Below are 24662 nucleotides of genomic sequence, written 5' to 3'. Positions count from 1 at the left end.
TAATTTTAAAAAAAATTTCCTAAACAGCTTGAGGTTTTGTGTTTTTGTTTTTTGTTTTTTTTGTCAAAGCGCAAAGAAAAATTTTGACTTCATTCCGTGGCTCTTCCCTTCCTCCTTCTTCCAAAAGCAGGGGTGGGAGAGAAAAATTCTAAAACGTGAAAACGGAAAATGTTTAGTTTTTGATACATTTTGTTTTGATGAAAAATGAATATTTTTGCAGAAATTTTTCGTCTAGTCCAACCCCCTGCTCACCATGAAATGAGGCCAGAGTCTCCAGTGCTGCTTAGTTTTCACCCTGAATTTCTGGATTTCTTAGAACCTGAAACTCAAAGTGAAACTAGGGGATGTGACTCCAAGTAGTTTGAAACTAGACTCAAAATTTGCCTGGACTCCTTGCAAATAAAGACTGCTGAGTGTCTCACAGGGCTAGTGTATGAGAGAGAAGCAATAGCTTGCACATACCCAGCAATTTAAACATTCAGTAACCCAATATCACAGATGTAGTCTCATGGGCAAAACTACATGAGCCTTGAGCACATCTGAGATGTTTAGGAATCAAAGGTCAGGGGGTGGTCACTTCCCCTAGACTGACCTGTGGTTGCAGTGTTATGAATCATTCACAAGCTCTATTCTATTATTTCTTCATGATTATGTTTGTAACATAGTAGCTCCCACCATATATCAGGCACTGTCCACATATACAACACACAGACAAGGACACACAGTCCCTTATAAATAAGAGACACAAAATATAGCCAGCCATTTTGGGGTAGAGTCACCGTTATTTTAATAATTTACAAAACTAAACTCCCTTAGGAGAAGTTATCTCTTTCTAAAATTGTCCATTTTAAAACCTGCTCCTTATATTTAATGACACGCCTGCGCTTCTAACTGCCTGGCAAGGTTGCTGTGAAACTCAGGATTAACGATAAGTGCAGTTTTTATGTTTCACTGTCCTCGGGTAGTGTGGGTGGGGGTGTGTGAGTGGGTGGGAGGGATTTTGCATTACTCATAGAATGGTTAATATGAAAGAAAATTAGGCAGTTATTATTCTAACACGAGCTCAGGAGGTAGCAAGGGGCTTTGAAACAAGAAAACCCCGTCCTATTTTATCATCAAAAGCCAAATTGGTATTAGTTTTGTCAACATTTCTCAGCACAGAAGCAACAAGCACAAACTCTTATCAATTGTTTATACAGTGCCAGAGGGCTCAGTGCCACGTTACAAACAGGGGAAGACAAGCTCAAGCAAGGTTAGCCACAAAGCACCAGTTCAGGTCCTTGCACATTTGCAAAAGGATCCTCAGGCCAGTCTGCCTTCTCTGATGTCTGTTTCCAGCAGGTGCAACTAAAATAGCAGAAAAAGGGGAATTGCTGGTGTCCCTTCCCATCAGCATTACTTTCATTTTGCTTTGAAGAGCTCCAGACAGCTTGTGTTAAACTTGGCTCTAACAAATCAAGCAAACGGCGGTAAAAATGTCCTTGCTGCACCCATGTTATGTGCCACTAGAGCAGCCCAGAGATCTCATCTGTTTAAGAGGTATCTTGATACGTATCCACAAGCTCCCTGGGACTCAGACTGAGAGACATTTTGGTCAATGAAAGCAGATTAAACAGGCCTGCAATTCATTCCAAATTAAGACACTGTTTTTCATTGCAGGGTTCTTAGCATAGGCGAGGGTTGGCAGTGGAAAGTCACCTTAACGCAGGTGTAGATTACTCATTTTAAGGCTCTTTTCCATCCACTTAATTTTCTTTGTCCTGGACCTTTACATTTCTAAGGTCTCTGCTGGCAGCTCTTTTGTGTGTAGCTGGGTGCGTGATGGCAGAGGAGAGACACACACGCTGCTCTCCCTTGTGGAGACTTGACTTTTGTTCTTTCTTGTTTGCTTCCCTTAATCCACAACAAATTGCAGCTGCTTTGTGTGTATTGGGAAATATAATAGCCTCTAACTAAAGACAGACGTAAACTGGTGCCAACTCCCCAACGCCCTAGCTCTGGGAGGTCAAATGCAACGGGCCTCACCGCTGACCCAACCCTGGATTTGGGTTTGCCAAACTAAACCCAGTTGATGAAGTTTTGTGGAAGCAAAGGCAGTTTCCCTGCAGCATACCCCTGCTCACAGCCTGCTAGAGCTTTCCTTTCCTTAGGCATAGGAAGCAAGCAGTGTGGTTTGGCCCCGCCACCGCAGTACTGCCTCTGTGAATGCCTTTATCAACATTAAATAACGGTTTCTTCCTCGCCCCGGTATTTTGTGCCAGTGACAACGCACTGCAGGAATGCTGATCCCTAAATCAGCTGCTGCTGACAGGAATATCTCTCTGGTCGCAGCGAGGGCACCCGGTTTGCTGCCGAGCAAAGCAGGGCACAAAAGCCTTTGTCTCTTCTCTGCTGTGTATCCCCTGCCCTATGCTCTGTTCTTCTGTTTCTGTTGGTAGGGGTGCCTCTCCAGCCCAGCCACCTGTTCCAGTCTGTCCCATTGTGTCCCCTCCTTCCTCAGTGCTTTCAAGCTGCAGCTGGGATCTGAAGGAAAACTCCCACTCTAGCCTTAAAGCTATTGGCATTAGAAATAAATACATAAACGGCAGGTTTTAGGGCCTATGTGCTGCAAGGTCTAGATCCTGTGTTTGGCATGGTCTGTTGTGAGAGCGGTGTTCTTCCACGACTACCAGAGAAGGAGAAATAATCTCCACACAGGACTGTTGCTGTAGGAGGTAAAGCCCTCTGCAAACTACCATAGAGAAGTATCATTCTCTCCACTTTATGGATGGGGAAACTGAGGCACAGAGTCATTACAACAGTGTGTCAGTGGAGGTGGAGTCCTGAGGGGAAATTAGGAGTATGAGGCACCTGAACTGCAACTCCCACGAGGCACCGCGGCAGGTCAGGCAGACACAGCGATTACAGGACCCCATCTGAAACGTTAGAATTTTCCTGACAAAATATTGAAAAAATTTCAGCAAAATTGTCGTTTTCCTCAGGACAATTTCCATTTTGCAGAGACCCCATTTCCCACTGGAAAAATAGGTAGGTAGAAAATTCCCAGCCTGCTCTAGAAATTAGACGCAGGTGACAGGTCACTCAGCCATTGTCACTGAGACACCCCGCTGGGCCAGCCCCCTCCGGTGAGACAGACCCGAGCCATGTGCCCTTGGAATGTGGAAAGAGACTCCCCCCCAATCCCTGGGAGTGAGGACAAAAAGCTGTCCCCCTACTGCCTAGCCTCTGAGCTAATTCCCACTCTGATTTCCCAGTGTGCCCTGGGGAGTGTCTGCCGTAGCGATGGTCATACCCAGTGGTTTTTGTGCTGGTTGTGGAAAAGTCAGATGACCCCCATCTAACTGTTGTGTGGCTGTGATGTGGCATGGGGCTCAGCTACCATGCTGATGAGTGAAGTATAAATGCTGAGAGATTAGACAGACAGATACTAATGATCGGGGCCCTGACCCTCCTCCACACTTGAAAAGGAAGGTAACTGTGTAAGAGGAGCCCTGACCTGGAGCCCAAAGCTACGCTGAGATGAGGAATGCCCCAGGCTCTGCTGTGGTCCTGGGGAGTAGCCCAATGACGTGGGTGGAAACTATAATGGTGCTCTGGCACCCGTTCCTTTCTGCTGTAATCCAGTCCCCAAGGCGCGCTGAGCAAGGTATATTGTCTTACATAACTTTCCACTGCTATAACTGCACTCAGCTGTCTCGGCCTGGTACCTACAGCACAGGGCTCCAAGTCCTGGGCTGTACCAAGAGTCATTTTACAATGCACTTATAGGACATGTTTGAGAAATGCTTTTACTTGTTCCCCTTGCTGTCCCTTCCTTCCCCCAACCTTGTCCACCTGGAGGTGGTGGACTCTTCCCACATCTGATGTCCCACATTGGTTACATTTTATAATTGAAATTGTGGCCTTTGGTGGGGAGACACAGGCCCGGTTGGGTAATGCCTTCCCAGCTAGTTCCTTTTCTTTTTTGAGTTTGAAGGAGCCACTTCTTCAGCTTCCACCATCCAGTTGCTGGACATATTTTTAGCCTTGGGAAGAAGGTCAGAGGGTGTTAAACCCATAATCTTGGCCTCTTTGGCTGCCAAAGATCATCAGTTGCCCATCTGCAGATCAGCACAATTTACACTCGATGTATTTAAAGAACATGGAGGGGGAAAAGGGAGAAGGCGATGGCGAGGGCTGCAGGAACCTTGCATAACACCCCAAAGGTCATGGGAAATCATGTACACGTCTGAAACAGCAGCAGAAAAGTCCAAAGTATGGAGGCTGATTTGATCTGTTCAAGGAATTTGTTAGGCTCTACCTTTTAGGCTGGGCTGGTCCAATGCTACCCAACATTTCAAGCAGCTGTAGCAGGTTACTGGCTTACAGTTCTTTATGTTGCAGGCTTATTTAGCATTAAAATCAACAAGCACTGGCTCCAGGTTCCCTGACAAAGCATTAAACACAGCAGCAGGTCTCACAGGGCCCAGCCCATCTCGAAAACACACTGTGCACCCTTCAACCCAATTCCCCCTCCCCAATCCCCGCACACTGCTGCACTCCTCAAATGCCTGGCGGAAGAGACAAGCTTCACAGCATACCCTGAAGCTGAGGTTGCTAGATCCAGGCTATTTTGGACCAAAGAGGGGAGTGAATTCCCAGGTTCTGGTGTCCTGGAGAGCACCCTGCCAGGAACTCCAAGAAGCTGCGCTGATCTCAATAGCAGTGTCGTGCACTGGGGCCTCTCTCAAGTAGGCTGGCTCCAGGCCATTTAGGGCCATGTGGGTCAGAAGCAGCATGTTCAGCTCCCACCAGATGCTCAGTCTGTGCAGCGCCTGCCTTTAGAGGTGATGTGTCACTTTGCATTAGGCTCCCTTAGGCCTGCTTACACTCCCTGATGTGGACAGGAGGGTTGGGGCGTCTCAGCTGGTGCAGAAGAAGCATGAGCTGCAGGAGGGTGGAGGCTGCTTTATCGGTAGTTCCTTCTTTCCTACAAGCGTTTCTGGCCCCTGCATGGGCAAGTTGCGCTCTCTTAGGTGCCCCGTGGGCTATACTCAGAGCTGATGTGCTGGGAGGGCTGGCTGCACGCGACACGCTGGCCAGCGGGTGAGAATCCACATTGAGACATGGGTCAACCCTGCCGAGTAGTTCTCTTGCAATTCCCTCAGGCTGCCATGTCAGTCTTCTCCCCTGGGGTCTCTCTGTGCTCACTTGACTGAAGACGAGCAGCATGGCTGCCCATGGGATGTTCTGCCCTGACATGCGCTGTTTGGTCAGGGCTCTGCTCAGGAGAGGAACAGACTGGGGCAAACTTACCTTTCAGCCTTCTAGCCTGCTCTGTAGCGTCAGGACGGATGGTCCCTGGGGATGCAGTGACTGTGTGCCATGATCAGAGGGTGTGAATGCCAAGGGCTGGGTGGGGACTGTTTTGGGTGGTGCAAACAAGTATAACTAGAAGCAATGAGGTGGAACTGAGCAGTCAGGGTGGCTCGCAGAAGAAATCCCCTGAGGGTGAGATCTGTTAGGTCGTGAAACACCCTCCCCAAGGAAAGTATCACAGGGGTAGCTGTGTTAGTCTGGATCTGTAAAAGCGGCAAAGAGTCCTGTGGCACCTTATAGACTACCAGACGTATTGGAGCATAAGTTTTCGTGGGTGAATACCCACTTTGTCAGATACATGTCAAGAAAAGGGCATTTTAGAGGGGACTGGACTATGCTGCAGGAGCAATCCTGAACGGCAGGCTTGGGTGTTGGGACAGGACCAGCTCCATAGCTGGGAGCCAGGTGGTGGCGAGCAGGAGATTTGGAGTCAGGGTGGCAGGTTGCTGTTCCCAGGTCCCGCTGACTGGCTGTGTGAATGCAGGGCAATGGCTCATCTCCGCTCTGTCCCCATGTTCCCATTAGAGGGAGGCTTTGGGCTTCAGGCAGGAATGTCTGGGAATTGCTGTGAAAGGGGAAGGGGCTCTTGGAGAGCAGGCCCCAGCTCCTGGGTCGGTGGCGCTATGAACTTCATGCTCAGCATGTGCGACTGGCTCTTTTGCTCCAGCCCCAGTGTCCCCAGGAGAGCTTTGAGATCAAAGAGCAATGAGATTCCCAGCAATACTGAACCCCTGAACCACTGGGGACCAGCGCCACCCCCTCCCTCACCTCATCCCCACTCCAGGCTCGCTGGCTGGCAGCTCTACGCGCTCCTCCCCCCACCGCCTGACAGCCACTGCAGCATACCCCAGTGACCAGGCTCAGCTCCCTCATGGCTCACCCACCCACAAAGCATCCAGTTGGGTCCCCCCACGAGCCTGACCCTTCCCTCCCTCCTCCTGGCTCTCACCACTAGGCTGTTCAGCTTCTCCTTGTTCCCCTGTTGCATCTCCTCCCCCAGCCCTGCTCCTCCTCACCACCTACGTGCCTCCGGCCCATGGCCCTGAGTCCCTCCCGCCACTGCTGTGAAGCCCTGATGCCCTCCCACCTCCTTCCCACCTCCGCCCACTGCCCTCCTGCCTCCTCCCTGCAACCCCAACTCCCTCCCACCTCTGCCCTGCAGCCCGACACCGTCCCTCCTCCCACCCACTGCCTCAACTCCTTGCCCCGACACCCTGCCTCCCTCCTGCCTCCCACCCACTGACCCGACTCCCTCCCACCTCAGCCCACTGCCCTGACTCCTTACATACATCACACTAGAATATTAATGACCACCATGTTACTGGTTTGCATATAATTCCTTAGATGACACCCGTTAGATACAGATTACGACAACACGGTGTTGGGGCAATGAGTGTAGAAGGCTGGATTGGGGTAATGATGGTAAATACTGAAGAAGACATGTCACTGATAAAGCGATCTGGATTGCTTCGTAAACTGGGGTCAAGCAAACAATGTGCATTTTAATATGGCTAAATGTAAAAGTATACATTGGGGGGGGGGGAAATGTAGGCCATACTTACAGGATGGGGGACTCTATCCTAGGAAGCAGTACCTGAAAAAGATTTGGGGGTTCCGGTGGATAATCAGCTAAACATGAGCTCCAAGTGCGACACTGGCCAAAAGGGCTGATGTGATCCTGGGTGCATTAACAGGGGAATCTCGAGTAAAAGCAGAGAGCTTATTTTGCCTCTGTATTTGGCACTGGTGTGACCACTGCTGGACTACTGGGTTCAGTTCTAGTGTCCACAACTCAAGAAGGATGTTGATAAATTGGAGAGGGGTCTGAGAAGAGCCACAAGAATGATGAAAGGATTAGAAAACCTCCCTTACTGTGACAGACTTAAGGAGTTAAATCTATTTAGCCTAACAAAGAGAAGGTTAAGGGGTGACTTGATTACAGTCTGTAAGTACCTACATGGGGAATATTTGATTGGTTCTTCAATCTAGCAGAGAAAGGTCTAACATGACTCAATGGCTGGAAGTTGAAACCAGACAAATTCAGCCTGGAAATAAGATGTAAATGTTTAACAGTGAGCGACATTAACCATTGGAACAACTGACCAAGGGTCATGGTGGATTCTCCATCACTGGCCATTTTAAAATCAAGACTGCATGTTTGTCTAAAAGATCTGCTCTGGGAATTATTTTGGGGAAGTCCTATGGTCTGTGTTCTACAGGAGGTCAGACTAGATGGTCAAAATGGCCCCTTCTGGTCTTGGTTTCTCTGACCCACTGCTCTGACTCCCTCCCACCTCTTGCCTATTTCTCTTGGTTCTTGTCTCCCACCGCCGTCCCCTCACAGCTCTGCTCTTCTCTACCTCTTCCATCTGCAGGTCCTCTCCCATCTCTCCTCGCCAACTTCCGAGCTCTTCCGTGCCACTCCCCACTTCCCATCTCCATTTCTCTGAGCGCATTCTGCACCAGACCCCCCTCAGCCACCTCCCGCTTCATAGCCTTCCCACTTCTGAATTGAAACACCATGCAGGAGTGAGAGGCTCTCCCCACGGGACTGACTTTGGTGAGCCACTGAAGGTGGCCAAAGCAAGCCACAGCAGAGGCACTAGCCCACTGCACCCCTCCTGCAGGGACCCTGCAGACTCACGCACTGTCTGACCATCTTTGGATATATCTGTACTGCAGCAGGAGGTGTAATTCCCAGTTTGGGTAGACATACACAGGCTAGCTTTGGTCGAGCTAGCGTGCTAAAAATAGCAGCACAGCCAGGGCAGCACAGGCTAGCCACCTGAGTACTTAGGGATGCAGATGGGATTGTACGCGGGCAGCTAGCCTGAGCTATCGCCCATGCCACCTTACACTGCTATTTTTATCATACTACAGCGATCCAAGCTAGTGTGTGTACATCCACCTGAGCTGGAAACTGCACCTCCCCGCTGCAGTGTGGACGGACCCTCTGCGGCTGTTCTGTCCCGTTGATGTGACCAGCTCACTGCTGCTCGTGTCCGTGTGCTGGAATGTTGCAGGACTGGCTCTTCCTTATTGTTATTTACACGACAGGCCAAACCTAACGCAGCGATTGGAATCTTTTAAAAACAGGTTATTTTTCAGGTGCTTTGCTCTCCTAATATAGCACCAGGCTGCTCCGAGTGCCAGTTACGAGGGTTCAGTGTACAGGGAATCGCTCACCAAACAACCATCCATACTGCTCAGGGGAAGCTCCAGCATGGCCCCTGACCAGGGAGGCCTGGGGAAAGAAACTGATCTGACAGGGTCAAGTCGCACAGTGCAGGATCTGGGTCCGAATGATCATAAAGGCCAGGGGCGTTCAGGTCCTAGGTTTGACCATGCTCCTCTCTCCGGTGGTAGTAGTATGAACAGAGACTGTGCTCCCCTAAGTGCAGGTGCTAGTGTCTGCAGGATGCGGTCTGCTGGGCTGAGCTGGGCCCTGTGTATGGCCTGACTGGCTGGGCAGGCAGTGCTTTGAGATCCTTGGATACAAAGTGCTAGCATGCCAAGCACTGCTGTTAAAAGTAGTGCAAAGCACTGTGCCGGGTGAGACTGGACACTGCTGGGCTGGAGGGCAGTGGGGCACTTCCCACACTTTCTCCAACACAGCATTTAGGAACATGGCCTGCGAAGGACCATCAAAGGGTCATGGGAGAAGACTAAAGGAATGGCCTATGTCAAGCTCTGGTTGCTCTCTGAGAGAGCCTGACAGTGCTACCCAAAGCTTCCCTTGCTTTGGCTTGGGTGAGGATAGAACTTTCTGTTTGGCATCTGCTTGCCAGCTGGAGTACAAAGGAATTATTCCCTTTTGAAATGCGTCCCTGGTATGTGGACATTAGACTTTTCAGGGGATTATTCAGACTAGTAGCAACTGTTTGGGACAGAGACGCTATAGCCAGTAAGGCTTTATTTTCAGCATCTGTTGAATTACAGAGAGGGGCCCATGGAAAATGCAGGTGACATCTCGCGGAATGCAGAATGAATTCATTGCAGTCCTGTCAGTTTCAAAGAGTGGCAAATGTTTTCCTAATGAAAGGCCACTCACAATAAATAGAACTCTAACATTGACTCTGGGTCAGGCTGCACCCTCAAATCTATTCACAGGGGTCTGCTCTTCTTGTGGCCAGTACATTTTGCATCCCCCTTCCTTCAGCTCTTGCCCTCACCTCTATTATCGATCCAGCAAACACACCAGCTAAACTCCAATTGCTATGCAAGAAACAGAACGTGGACATGACGCTTTATAATTTGCCACACACAAGTGGCTTTTCAAATATAAATGTTCTGGGCTAAGTCCCAGACAGTATATTTATAAAAGGTCACTTTGCTGGTTTCCTTGAGAATTTTATACTGTTCACATCTGTTCTGAACTGCTTCTGCTGCGGTGGAGCGCAGGGGGCAGAAGGGTTCTAGCAAAAGGCAAGACCCAGAGGGAGCAATTGCTGGTATGACTTACTGGGGCTAAGAGATACTCGACAGTAATCTCCTAAATACTGTCCGTGTAATATAAGATATTCTCTCCAACAAACACCTGTTTGCATCCGACTTATTGATAGGAGCATTAAAAGCAAGATGGCACCAAGGATGGTTTGTGACACCCATGGATCAACAGGGATAGCATTAAAATTCATTTATAATAGCCTCAAATTAGAGATTTTGTAACATGCTGGGACTCCATATGCAGCATTGTTTTAGTAAGCAACCGACTTTTACCCCACATCACACACACATATGCATGTGTGAGTGTGAGCACACACACATATTGTGTAGGCATATGTAGGCTCTTTTGAGGAGAAGAACAGAATCAACCTCAGATAAAACTGACTGCTAATGTTCTAATCATTTAGAACTGCAAGTTTCTGCCTCGGGGGGCACTGAAGATGTTGCCAACTTTGTTGAGAATCACTTATCAGCTGGAGACCGGAGCCTAGAGGGGAATGAAGGGGTACTTTGCCCAGACTCTGTACCTCCTGAGAAGACTGTTCTCCTCCAGCCTGCAGACAGCAATGAGGCAGCAGCCCAGGAAAGGAGCGGAATGCCACATGACTGTGGTTCCAAGACAGGTGCTGATATAAATATCCCTGTTGATGGCTCAAACAATGAGAGCCAAGAGGAGGACAATGACGTGAACGTTGCTAATGCTTCTTCATCGGTTTCAGAATGTGCCCCTGCCACAGGCAGCAGTGCTGATGGAGGTGAGATTGTGGCGAGAGAGGGAGAGCCAGCGGAAGGGACTCCTCTCCCAGGGGAAGACACGGAAGGGCTGCTGGCCAAAGAACAGCCTGGAGGCAGCAGGAGCGAAGCTGCAAAGGAGAGCGAGGAGGATGGGGAGCTCCATGTGACAGGGGTGGATATCAGGCTGGAAGAGGCTGGGAGTGAAGAGGACAGGCAAAACTCTCCTCCAGCCACAGCAGGGAGTTTTGAAGAGAGCACCTGCCTGCCTGCAGAGGAGAGGCCAGTTTCCCAGGGTGGAACAAAGGCTCTGGCTAGAGAGGAGGTAGCAGCAGCAGAGCGCCACTCAGGGCCTGACAATGGCAAAGATACTGCTGAAAAGGAAAGTGAAGTCAGTGAGGCCTCCCAGAGGAACACGCCTCCCTCGCAGGCCAGCGGGGAATCGCCCGCTCAGGGAGATGGACGTAGTACTGAACCTGTTCTGTCAGGGCCAGAAATTCTTGAGGAAGAGGGAACACAGCCGGAGGAAGGCTCTAAAGAAGACGAGAGCCGTATTCCACATGCCAGCCAAGGTGCCGAATCTCACGTGCAAGGTGGGGATCATGCAAACGAGCAAGACAAAGAAGTCTCTGGCTCAGAGACCAGTCATGTCTCTGGGGACCCTCTCGGGGGCAATGGACTAGCTGCAAAAGAGAAGGAGCCTGATTCAGGCAACAGAACTGGTGACAGTCCTGAGGGGGAGACCGCCACTGGTGGCCAGCCAGCAGAAAGGGACAGAGAGGAACCAGGCACTGCCTTGGCTGAGGGAGTGGGAGAAAACCCTAACTTGGAAGCAGAGGAGTCTGAAGAAAGTTCAGAGGAAGAGGATGATGACCAGGCAGAGTCTGAGGAAGAGGGTGATGACTCATCAGAGGAAGAGGGTGATGACTCAGCAGAGGAAGAGGAAGAGGGGGCTGGCCTGGCAGAGGAAGAGGGTGGTGATGATGGAGAGGGGGCTGGCCCAGCAGAGGCAGAGGGGGCTGGCCTGGACGAAGAAGAGGGTGGTGATCCGGCAGAGGAAGAGGGTGGTGATGAGGGAGAGGGGGCTGGCCCGGCAGAGGCAGAGGGGGCTGGCCCGGCAGAGGAAGTCGGTGGTGATCCGGCAGAGGCAGAGGAAGAGGGGGCTGGCCCAGCAGAGGAAGATGGTGGTGATGCACCAGAGGAAGAGGGGGCTGGCCTGGCACAGTCAGAGGAAGAGGCTGAAGAAATCATTGCCCCAGATGCCCGAGAGGCTGCTAGTGACACGGAAGACCATGGCCATGTCAAAGAGGAACAGATCAGTGAAGCAGAAGCTGAGTCTGATTCTGCAGACCAGGAGAATGCACCCCGCAGAGACATGGAGCAGGACAAAGATCACTCTCACAATAGTAGCCCAACTGTAGCAGGAAGCCTTTCTGTGGATGCGCAGTTAGTGGCAGAAACAGACAGCCCACCTGGCAGCAACCATCCTCCTGCTGGTGCTGTGCCTGACCCCAGACAAATAGGTCTGACTTTTTTGTTACTAGGCGTGCAAGTAGTAATAGCCTAACAGCAAAGGGCATTGGTTAGTGAACCACTATCAAACCCAGAGCGCCGCTGAGCTTGGCAGACATTAAATTGCACCCAGTGCACGGCCCTTGTTCTAACGCTTGTGCTAACCAGCTGCTCAGACCGGAAATCCCTCTCCTGCCAAAACCAGGAGGGGTGGCATTGGTGATATGGGGTGGAAATGCGCTGCAGTTGGTACTTGGGGATTGGTAATGGGAGGTGAAGGCTTTCACCCCTTGGGCATTAAGCTGAATTAGTACAAGGTCAACAGTAACCAATGTCCATTGCCATCTGATAGCTCTGCCATGTCCTGCATGAAATGAAGTGTTATGTTCCTGCCCCATTTCCCAGGAATGGGTTGTCCAGCTCCACCCCAGTTAGCACCTGTTGGGAGCCTCAGTAGAGATGCATGGGCCATGACAACTGAACTCCTCTCTCAGCACTACAGGTGGTCCCTCCAGGACTGGGGCACATTGGCAGGGGGTGAACTGGGCAAAGGTTGGCTTGGATCTGTTCTGCGGATAAAAACAGACAGACATGTCCAGGAGCCAACATGGCCCCTTTCACCAGCATTGAATTCATGTCCTAATGCTTCTAAAGGCAAAGGAACCTGGTTCTCCACGGCTCTGTGCTTTGTGCAGTCATTGATACCAGTGCAAAGTGAGTGCTAACGTTCTGCTGTGATGGTGACTGACACCACTTTGTACCAGTGGGGTAGTCCTGAATGGACATTTACCAGAATGCCCCTGCCAGCGTGACCTCACAGAACAAAATGGCATGCTCCATGCAGCAAATGGACCAGGACTCCGTTCCACTGCAATCCGGTCCTAATGCACCAGTGCTTTGCACTGGCGTAGATGATTACATGGGCCATGAGACAGCAGAGAGCCAGGTCCAAGGAATACAAACACTTTGAAATACTCCACACCTTTCACACAACCTGGCGATTTAAGAGACAACACAAGAGAATTGGATCTAGACTGGGGGAAGTGTCCAGCGTACACCAGTTTGCAAAGCTATCAAAATCAAACTAAGGGGAATGAGCTATCCTGGGAATAGCAGGTTAGAACATGAGCCCTCGCTGGGGAGTCACTCATGATCCCCCTTAGTGATAATCCCTTCCAAAGATGTGAATTCCAAGGGAAATCTTAGATAAGTCTTTACACAGTCCCCAGTTCTTCACAGATTGCATTATTGTTTCAGAAGGCGCTCTCTGAGCAGTGCTGGGATTGTTTTTCCCCGAGCACTAGAAGGGGAAAGGTGGGTAGATGAACTGGGCATTCAGATTAACGCCAAATCATGAAAAAACGAGGCCTAGGTCCTGCTCCTGAAATGTGCAGCTCATGGGCAGAATGCAAACCCGGGCAGAACCCCATTGACTTCAGCAGCGCTTGGCATGGTCACAGCCGCCCGCTCTCACACTACATAGTACAGGATCGGGGCCCTAGATTTTCCCAGAAAGCCAGCAGAAAGCTGGTAAATTTCCAAATTGCACAGACCGCACGCTCCCGTCACTCACAGGTGAGTTTGTGGGTGAAGAATGAAAAATTATCTGTCCCATGTTTTCTTTGGACCTACTCATGAAATCTGTCACATAAATTATTCAGCGTTTGTCACTGATTAGCTTACACAATGAGGAGAATTCCCCCCCCCAACTCCCTTCCCCTCCCCTCACTTAGTGCTGCGCTGTCACATACGGACCTACTGAGCGGCTGCTGGGGCCCAGATGTAACCAGAGCTGAGTCTCTGTGGCTTTTTTTGGCAAATCCAAAAGCCCTTTCTTTGCATGATGGGTGTGCGCTTCAGTTCAGGTTCTCAGGCTAGTGAGGAGCGTGAGAACAAGAGCTGCCCATGTGGTCAGTGATGGCCCTATTCCCAACAGGATGGGCTGGGAATATGTTTGGTCTCAGAGCTGTTTGCAAACCATTCTTGAGCCTAGAGCCCAATCCTGCACTTGCTGCTTTCAGAGGGAGCTTTGCCACTGACGTTAATAGGAGCTGGATAGGGCCATTAATGCATCTATAGAGGTCAACATACCTACAAGGCCAAACATACCCCCTGTGTGATACATCCTACTGCATACACTTTGAACACTAATATTCATATTGACATTAAATGGAGATATATATAGCTATAGATATAGATATAGAAATATAGCCCTATTCTGTTCCAAGCAGTTTGTCTTGTGCTACAGCCCTCTCCCCTAGGCTGATGATGTAGCCTTCAGGGTTATTATTATTACAGTAGCAGCTAGAGGCTCCAACCAAAAGCAGTGCCCCCATTATGTCAGGTGCTGTACAAACACATAGCAAGGGCCAGACCCTTTCCCAATGAGCTGACAGTCTAAATGGCAAGACAGACAAACGGTAGGGGAAAGGAAAGATTATTCTCCCCAGTCCCCATTTGAGAGATGGGGAAACTGAGGCCCAATGAGATGAAGTGACTTGTCCGAGGTCACCCACGGATTCTGTGGCACAGCTGGGAGTTGAACCTGGGCGTGGCAAGCGGCAGGCCAGGGCCATCCAGCAGGCCCATGTTGCCCCACCCAGTGTCCTCCGTCGTCAATATCAGCACTTTTCATTTTCACTTTTGGTTTGTAAAGCGTGGAAGTGGGAGGCATTTAACTCTTCTGCAGATAGATGGCTGGGTGGAGAGGCAGAGGGGATAGCTAGACTAAAACTGGGCGTTAGCACTATTGCTATTAAAGAGTTGTAGTTCGGGTCTGAACAGCTGCAGGTGAAGACATATTGAAATCTTTCTGCCCATATCAGTGCCAGGCCAGGGACTGCTATCCAGCAAGCTGGCATGTGCAAGTTGATCAGCTGAACATATTGCTTAATGGTTTTCTTTATTATCAAGCATCCCTTTCAGATGAATATTTTGCGTTCATAGTATTCATGTCAAGCGCTTATTTCTTAGTTTGCCCAGGGCCATGGTCATCATTGGCCATTTTTGTATCAAGATTGGATGGTTTTTAAAGATGTGCTGTAGTTCAGAGGGAGTTATTCTGGGAAAGTTCTATGGGCGCTTGTGATACAGACAAGATGATCAGAATGGTCCTTTTTGGCCTTGGAATCTATGAATCTGTGACTTTCCAAATTATGAGGAACATGCCAACAGCACTAAGTGGGTCAGTCGCAGGTCTCTCTCCAGAACCAAATAGAAAGATCACCACATTGCAAAGCCGTAATCACAATTGGCACCAACAGACACCTCTCTTGGGAGCCTCAGCAAAGTTTTGTGAGGGCGGGGGAGAAGTGTCTGCAATAAAAACAGAGTGGTGAGCGAAACCCATTAATGACTTAGCGGTTCAAAGATTCTTCCCTGGCAAGGGGGTTAAAGATGCTTCTCAGCCCCCGCTGTGGCCAGGGAGTCACTCACCATGTCATGCTGTGGTTTGCATGCTCTTCCTAGTCTTGATTTCAGACATGGCTAACGTGCTGTTTTCCTTTTTCTCCAGAAGAGACAGAAGATGTTGGAGAGACTGCCAAGAGGGACCGTTCCCATATAGAGAGCACCCTTAAACTGAGTGAGGCTAAACCTGCAGATGACTACTCAGGTAGGAGTGTGGCAACGGGTGTGCGAAAAGGGGGCGGGGTAGGAAATACACTCAGGAAGCAAGTAGGTGGTTGGGTGCAGTGGGGGACCCACTCTATTGCAGACATAGAGACTGGGATTTGGCGAGATTCTGTGGCTTCTGGGGCCAGGCCATGGGAGATGGCCATTTATTCAGTAGCCTCTAAGTGCAGACTTGTTACACATGCATAGCAAGAGGAGAAGAGCCCATACTCCCACCTCTGAAAGACAGAATCATGTAGTTAAACAAAAAGCACGAGTGGCAATGTCTTTTTTTTTTGTCTTAAATCTTGTTTCTTACAAAGCTGGTAACTTTTCACGTTCTCCTTCAGTTTCTTGCCTCGTAAATGCTTACCTTTCCCCTGGATTTCCATAGTTCCGATAGTTCTAAGAGGTACACGTGGTGTGCATAAGAGGGAAGTTCAGATAAGAGTCTGGAGAGCCACAAAAATAAGAACAGACATAAGCTCCCCTCAAAGCCAACCCAATCCAGCCCAGCCCTGAACATTTATTGAGGAGCAAAAAAGTTTTGAGCAACTTTTAAAGAAGTTTTATTTTTCATTTTTGAAACTTATCGGTTGCTGCTGCTCTCCCCAGTGTCCGCTGGGACAAGATGAAGAAGCACCAAAATACTGCGGGAAGAGCTGTTCCTGCCTCTCTTCTGGCCTGCAGAAATGAAGATGTACTGGGCATGTCATGAGAAAGCCTGTTCTCACTAGCACCCAGACACCACAATGAAGGGCCCTTTAGGAATTTGTGTATCAAATATTAAATAGTAATGAATCATGGGTTTTCTTACCCAATGTACTGATACATGTGCAGGTTTGGAGAAGGTTGGGGAAAGCATCTGGAGTGAAATCCTGGCCATAATGATGCCAATGAGACTTTTGCCAAAGAGATTAATGGGGCCAGGATTTCACCCCTGAACTTTTGGGTACTTATTTGAACCAACCCTTTAAACCCAATGAATTTCTCCCATCACGAATGGAAAATTAGCGAAAGTTCTAAGGCTTGAGAGGGCCTTGGCAGAGGAGGAGATCTGTGAGGTGGGAGTGGAGTTTGTGCCAGAACCACAGGATTGCTTCCTCTGTGTCTTTTATGGGCGATTCCACAGAAACAAATCAAAACTGAACAACGGCTACAGCCAGGCAGCAGCTACATCCCAGTGAACAGAGGTTAATGCCACAGGAACAGCTCCTGGGACAGGCCTGGAATCTGCATCCCTTCTCTAACTACAGCGCTTAATCCAGAGCATCTCAAAGGGTTTTATTCTCTGGTACTTTATTTTCTAAAGATGGGAACATAGGATTGTAGGGCACCTCCCCGGTCATTGACTCAAGTCCGTTGCTATCATGAGATTTCATGCCCATTCTTAATACCTGTCCCGACCAGAAATCTCTACCCACAACGAGAGGCCTCCTATTCCAACAGCCAAATGGAGATTTGTTTGCTTGTTTATCTGCACTGCCTCTGTGTGCGTACATGAAAGAGAGCCAGGGAGGTAAAGAAGATGGTCAGGACACCAGAGGCATCTGGGAATAGCTTTGAGTTTGATTTGTTCCTATTTTATCACCCCTTGAATCTGTAGCAACACTGCAGCGGTTGAGGAAGATCTACCACTCCTCCATCAAACCCCTGGAGCAGTCCTACAGATACAACGAGCTCAGGCAGCATGAGATCACAGGTAAAGCTGGGGGGCAGTAGGGATGCATCGGGCACAGTCAGAGTGTTCTGCTCTGCGTAGGTTCAGAGTACAGACACTGGATCCGTGGAAGACCTCAAATGTTAAGTCTTCCTTTGCAGCAGACAAAGAGATCCAGAGCGTGTTGTTACCTGGATCCCAATGGGTTTCAGTGTGTGGGAATTCTGTGTATGCACGTTGGCTTTTTAGGTCCTTGCATAACGTCACCTCAATCAGAAGGAAAAACTTCTCCTTTTCCCTGGCGGAGCGCGTCAGTGCACCGAGCTGAGGAGCCTCAAGGGCCTGGCTCTCCACTGCTGGCACCGTGTGCAGTCAGGGGCACCTGTGCGATGTGCATGTGAAACGCTGCCAGATTAGAACCCTCCACTCACCCCGACGGAGGTGCTTTCTGCCCAGGCCGCACGGGTGTGAATGACTGCATGAGGCCCAGAGAACCAGCCCTCAAGAAGGCACAAGACAGCTGGCTCACAAGGAGGCTTAGGAACCTACTGAGCTCCCTCATGGGTGTCTGAAGCCTCTAAGGAGTAATAGTTCTGTAACACTCCATCCTGTTAAGTACCAGACACGGATGGGTGAACTGCTTCTCCTGAGGTCTTCTTCTGGGTGCAAGATTTTGGCCTAACTTCTCTTTCCAGGGAGTGGATGACTCGGGGGTGTGACGGAACATGGAGCTTTTCAGCTCCAAGTCATTAGCAATGGGAATGCAGCCTAGGCCAGTCGTGATCAAAGGTCGGTCCCTCGATGGTTGTGCCAGGGCCCGCTAGTAATTGCTAAGCCCTAATGATGCACTTGTTCCACTCCAAAGGAGGTAAGAATGGCCACTGCTCCAAGGAGCTTGCAGATTACATGAGGCCCTTGCAATCTGCGTGACACGGCAGCCGCATGGCCCCGTTTCTAATGCATTAGTATCAACATCACAAAATCCTGTTGGCAGCCTCGGCAGAGCAGCCAAGGTCTGAGGTCCCAGTTCAACAGGAAAACTCAGGTGCTCAAAGTTAGACACGTGTACCTCGCTGAACTGGGGCCTGGATGGAACCGCGGAGACGAAATGCTCCTCTCTGCTCTAGAGCCGGCCATACCAGACTGGGGTGAGGCACATCAGTCGGGGTGGGCCGGTGATGCTTGCCCTGCTGCTGCCCATGCTACACCTGCCCTCTGGGCTTTTTACTCATGCTACAGAAAAGATAATTAGCCTCTGGGAATGGGGGCGGGGTTACTCCATAGCAGAGTCCTGGAGTTTATCCTTATTGCAAGGGGCTAATCTGTGGCTTACGCCCTCCCTGCCTTCCCATCTCTGCTCCCCACAGTTCCACTCATGCACACCCTCAATCCCACTCAAGATGCAAATTCCATTCACCACACTGCAGGTCCCCACATTACTATGGTACATCTGCCCCTCCTCCTGGTGCTACCCTCCCCTCACCTGGGTCAGCATTACTCTGTATCCCACACACATCTGCCATTGCAGCTGTTCTCAGTTGAGCTACTATAGCCCAGCAATTTAACTAGCCCATGATCCATATTTTGCCTTTAAAGATTCAATCAGACATGCCGGTTCCCTAAGAAGCTACAGGTTTACTGGCCTGGTAGGACTCTACACCAAGCTCAACACCTCGTATCTGCAACATTATTTTTGTATAACTCTATTTTGCGAAGTGATGAAAAGGGTCGTCATCCAGCAGGTCCTTCCGGAGCTCCTGCCTCCAAAGGGGCCATGTCTCCTGGTCAGGATCGTCCGTGGCTCACATAGGTTCTGACTCCCATCCTATTTGTTTGGGTGGCTGGCTGGCTTGTAGGGGATTATGGCAAGCATTCAGCTCCCCATATTTAACCACGCACACACACACACACACACACACACACACCCGTCTCCGTTTTATGTTCTCTGAGGTAGTCTCAGTTGGATCTTCAATATTTCAAAACCGCCAGTGCAAAACAGACCAACAACAAAACACTTTAGTGCATACTCAGTGCTCCGTGGGCTGTAGCAGAAAGACACACCCATCACATGCTACGAACTCCCTGCATCCATGCCCCATTCCTCCTCCACTCCTACCCCTGAAGCATGGTGGCTCCATTTCAGCTCCTCCAAAGCTGCTTCCTTTTGCAAGTGCTGCATAAGCCGGTGCTTGTGCTCAGCTCTGATTAATATTTGGGCACTGCAGACGGTTTGCTCTGAGATCGCTTGAAATTTAATAATTCCCAGCCTTTGTTCTCTGATTTTTCACCTCGCTTCCATGTGCGTGCTTGTGAGTGCTGCGATCTTGTGCATGCCAGTCCTTAGATTCATAGATATTAAGGTCAGAAGGGACCATTATGATCATCTAGTCTGACCTCCTGCACAACGCAGGCCACAGAATCTCACCCACCCACTCCTGTGAAAAACCTCTCACCTATGTCTGAGCTATTGAAGTCCTCAAATCGTGGTTTAAAGACTTCAAGGAGCAGAGAATCCTCCAGCAAGTGACCCGTGCCCCATGCTACAGAGGAAGGCGAAAAACCTCCAGGGCCTCTGCCAATCTGCCCTGAAGGAAAATTCCTTCCCGACCCCAAATATGGCGATCAGCTAAACCCTGAGCATATGGGCAAGATTCACCAGCCAGACACCCAGGAAAGAATTTTCTGTAGTAACTCAGATCCCACCCCATCTAACATCCCATCACAGACCATTGGGCCTATTTACCATGAATATTTAAAGGTCAATTAATTGCCACAATCATGTTATCCCATCATACCATCTCCTCCAAGGTGTAGAAAGGCACACAGCACTGCAGGATGCTTGTGACAGCGATATGATCCTCACTTTGGGATCGCCTGGAGCTGGGATCCAGGGGAGCGGGAAAGGGAATTCCAGTTAGAATTCCAGCTAGAGGAACATGCTCGATTATGCATAGACAAGTCTCTTTGTTATTGACACTATCCAGCTTTCACTTCCAAGCCAGAGAATTTAACACAAATTCCAAAAGAGCCACAGAACAGCAAAGGTGGGTGTTGTTCAGGGAATGTCTACACAGCTAAGTCGCTGTAGTGTAGACACATGGTGCAGCAACGGAGGGGATTTTTACACCCCCTTGAGACGCAGTAGTTACATCGACAGAAGCATTCTTCCATCAACCTAGCTGCATCTACAGTGGCACGGGGGGAAGGGTCACACAGGGTATGGAATTATTCACAGCCCTGAGTCACGTAGCTAGATCAACCTGCATTTTAGGCATAGACTAGGCCTCAGACTCGCCAAACAGGGATTTCGCCCTCCCCCGCCTCCCAAACACACAGCTAATCCCTCCCCATGCAGACCCATCGTGCGTGGGGTTCGGCAAGCGTGGGCACAGAAATCCAGCCCTGCCTCTTCTCCTCTCTCTTGCAAGGGGAGTGCTGAGCCCGCCACCTGGCTGACCGCAATGCGCATTATCTGTGCCAGGGCCTGACCTGGCTGGAGTGGATTGGGGGCTGGCCCCGGGAGCATTACCATTTTCCATCCTGTGGGGTTGCTGTCCAGACTATGCCACTGGATAGCGTTCTGGTCTCATGTGCGTGAACCCATGGAATTGATATTGCCAAGGAGAACAGTGAAATGCTCACCCTGCACCTTTCACCAGTCTCTGCAGAGGCCTTTGCCCCCCAGCCATGCCAACACCATGGCAGTGACCCCTACGGAGGCTATTAGCCAGTGTGTGATAGTCCTAGCGCGATGGAGCAATGGCACCCGCAGGCATTGACATGGAGAGTGGGGGGCGCCACATGGCTTCCCAGGAACCAACCCGAATGCTCACCTTGGCATCAGGGCATCCCTTCAGGGACTTCTTTGTGGATGATGTAATGTCCTGGGGACAGCCCCTCCAAGTTCCTAGCCTGGACTATAGAACAGCTGAAATGACCAGAGACACCGCCCCAGGGTTTACACCGACCCCAGTGCATGCTGGGTCAGAGCTCTGGGAGTGTAGCCCATGCTTTTTAGATATCCAGGCAGTGCAGACACACTCTGTCAAGATCACAGTTTATCCACCTCACTCTTGGTTCTCGGTGCCACACTTTCAGGCGCTCTTCCATGGCTAGCCTGGGCCGTAACAGATAGCTGGTGCCTTGTGCACACACTTCCCATTTTCAGGAGGGCTTGGAACTGAAGATGCAGCATCTCGGTGTTCCGTTTGGCACCACTGTCTCCCGAGTCACGTGTCCGTGGCCACACCCCGTTCCATTGGAAACCAGCGTCTCCACCATTGCCTTTTCTACAGCACATGGTAAAGGGCCAATTCTGTAGCTGCTTTGCAGTCACTCCTGGGGGTCCAGTGCTGTCACCTGCCACCACTTCTCAGACCACTGGCCCTCTCCCACATCTGACTCAGCAATGCCAGCACTTAAACCAATACACCTGATGCCAAATGCTCCTTCTGCCATGCACCTCCACGCTCCTGGACTGGGCAGAATGGGGGACGTTTGCCTGGAATACCTGAAGCAAAGGCATCTCCCCTGCATGCCCACTGAGAGTAAATAGAGCAATCTGTAGTTAGAGGGGTGGTGATGACTGTGTAGCCCAGCAAGGAGTTTGCACCATGTGTCAGGGAGCCCCTGTGACTCAGCAGCCCACGTGAGCACACTGCAGTGGTGAGTGAGTGGTCACACCTGCCTCCCACTTCCTTTGGCTTCACTGCCAGAGTTTCTCTGCATGGCAAGCTGCTGCTGCTGCTGCGGCTGTGGACAGTACAGGCTGCATTGACTGGTTCCATTTCCTTCTGCCACATTAATAAGCTGACGGTGACATCCCTGAGCAGGGAAGGTCTGAATGCGTCCCAGGTGTGTCCTGAATGCCATCACGGCTCTTCTCTGGAAGGGGGTGGGGAGGATATGTGGAATTGTCTCTGACCCCCCTGGTGGCCGTTAGCTCAATAGCAGGCCCAGGCTGGGCCCCAGGCTGACAGGACTCATGATGGATCATACAGGTTAGGGAAAATGTGGAACAGGAATATCAAGAAACAGGGGTTATGTTCCAAGGGTCAAACCAATATGCCATGGTAAGTTCTCTTTCTGTTCCTAGCTATCCGCTTCTTTCCCTCTCCATTATACAGCAGCCCTCCGAGGGTTTTGTATCCATGGGACCAGTTCTGCCCTCAGTTACATGGCTGCAGCTTGCGCCCATCTACAGTGGTAGCAGAGCTGAGCAGCATTGCTGTGCCTAGCACCAGTGCTCGGGTAATTTGGGTATTGTAGGATTATTAGTGCTCTCTGCTGTAGCTCACCAGGATCCTAGATCACTCAGCAACTCCTGGCTGATCATCAGCAACATAGCAGATTTTATTTACAACTGGCCAGGCCTGGAGTCTCTTTCTAAAAAGTCTGGAGGCTCCTTATCCAGGCTGTGTTCAACTTCTCTGGAATGTGTTTGCAGATAGAAACCCTCTCTTTAAAGTGTGCTCATGTGTCAGTCTGAGCTGTGCCTTCTCTTTCCATGCTGGACACCTCTCTGGTGTGTACACTAAGACACTGTGTTTACACATCCTGTATAGAGGCGTGCAGGCTGCAGAGCAATGGATGTCTCCATGCATGTGAGTGTGTCTATGTCCATGGTATACGTATGCACTCTCTCTAAGTTAGGGGTGCCAGTTTTCTCTCTAGCATGCTGGGATTGTTCTCCTGGTTCCATCCTCAGAAGAACTTCTGCCTGGTTGGGGAATGTCCTGGTCCAACGACAGGGGCCTGAAGAGATGTCACACCAAATTGCGGTACATGCTGGCAACCCTAAACCATGTATGTGTACATGCAGACTAACATGCCTGCACCAGGGACTGCCTTGCTCCTAACCAAAGTATCTTCCACAATCTGGCATCATAGGAGGGGAAACAGGTAACCATAGCCCGATGGAAAGGGTGTAGGACGTTGCGTTTGTGACTGTTCCTGCAGTTCAGCTGAACAGACCCTAACTGTGGCTTGTTACAGGCAATTCAGCCGACTCATTTGCTCTGTAGGAGCAAGCAATTCCTTAGTGTGAAGTTGTTACTATTCAATGGGGCTCCCAGCTGGCCCTCACTGGACCTGCTGCTGGAGCTGAATTCCAGTATCCTGGGGGCACAGAGGGTATCTCAGAAGGATGTCAGTGAAGGAGGAAACCTGTCCTTGGGCCACTCCCAAAAGACTGGTCAAGACCTCGCGTCCAATCCAGGTCCACAATCTCGGAGACCAACGAATGGGTTTTTTATTCTAATCCCAGTAATTATAACTCTCTTAGTGCATGTGCCCTCCGTTCCTGCAGGTCATTCATTATGTCATTCTTCCTGGAGTGTTTGCATTGCTCATTGGTTCTGCTCTCTGCCTAGGAGAAGGCTGAACCGACCATCAGCTCTCTCGCTCTCTCTGTGGGTCCTACCAGATCAATCACCTCCTTTCCTTCCTTCTACTCATGTTGCCTTTTCTCTCTCCCCCTGGCCTCTCCCTGCTAACAGCTTACCACGGACGTACCCTGGGCTCCTCAGCCACAGGTTGGTATTGCTGCCTGCAGCCTGCATGCTACTAGCAGCCAGGCAACCTCTTCACTGCCTCTTAACTGTCATTGGTCAAAGGCACTGAAAATCCTAGCCGTCTTCATCTTTCCAGATAGCCACTAGCCAGAGCCATTTGACCAGTGCCCCCTGGGCACTAGCCAGAGCCACATGCCCAGTCCCCGCATGCACTAGCCACAGGCATACAACCAGTGCCCCGGGCACTAGTCAGAGCCATACGCCCAGTGCCCCTGTGCACTAGCCAGACCCATACACTAAGGGCCCCTGGGCACTAGTCAGAGCCATACGCCCAGTGCCCCCCCATGCACTAGCCACAGCCATACACTCAGTGCCCTGGGCACTAGCCAGAGCCATACGCCCAGTGCCTCCTGTGCACTAGCCAAAGCCTTAAACCCAATGCCCCCTGTGCACTAGCCACAGCCATATGCCCAGTGCCCTTGTGCACTAGCCAAAGTCATACGCCCTATGCACCCCGTGCACTAGCCACAGCCATATGTCCAGTGCCCCTGTGCACTAGCAAGAGCCATATGCCCAGTGCCCCCATACACTAGCTAGAGCCGTATGCCCAGTGCCCCCTCTGCTCTAGCCAGAGCCATATGCCCAATGCTCCCTGTGCACTAGCCCCAGCCATACGTCCAGTGCCCCCTATACACTAGCCACAGCCATGTGCCCAGTGCCCCCAGTGCACTAGCCAGAGCCACACGCCCAGTGTCCCCCGTGCACTAACCACAGCCATACGCCCAGTGCCCATGTGCACTAGCTACAGCCATATGCCCAGGGCCCCCCGT

At 50.5% G+C, this 24662-nt stretch overlaps 1 protein-coding gene across 3 annotated transcripts in view; it reads left to right on the top strand.

Moving 5' to 3' along the window:
• Nucleotides 1-24662, top strand: part of SRL (sarcalumenin) — a 92488-nt gene that overhangs the window by 44012 nt on the left and 23814 nt on the right. Inside the window, exons 2-4 of one of the 3 annotated variants that reach the window (XM_074965693.1) lie at nt 15563-15661; nt 17267-17362; nt 23818-23853. In XM_074965693.1, coding sequence (XP_074821794.1) covers nt 15563-15661; nt 17267-17362; nt 23818-23853 — 231 coding nt within the window. Of the gene's footprint in view, nt 1-10211; nt 11433-15562; nt 15662-17266; nt 17363-23817; nt 23854-24662 lie in introns of all 3 variants that reach the window. The other 2 variants (XM_074965695.1, XM_074965694.1) reach the window with 2 other exon arrangements.

Source organism: Natator depressus, chromosome 10, assembly GCF_965152275.1.
Source record: "Natator depressus isolate rNatDep1 chromosome 10, rNatDep2.hap1, whole genome shotgun sequence".
Lineage (NCBI taxonomy): Eukaryota > Metazoa > Chordata > Testudines > Cheloniidae > Natator > Natator depressus.
Note: the sequence above shows the minus strand (reverse complement) of the source record. Positions and strands in the feature narration are given on the sequence as shown.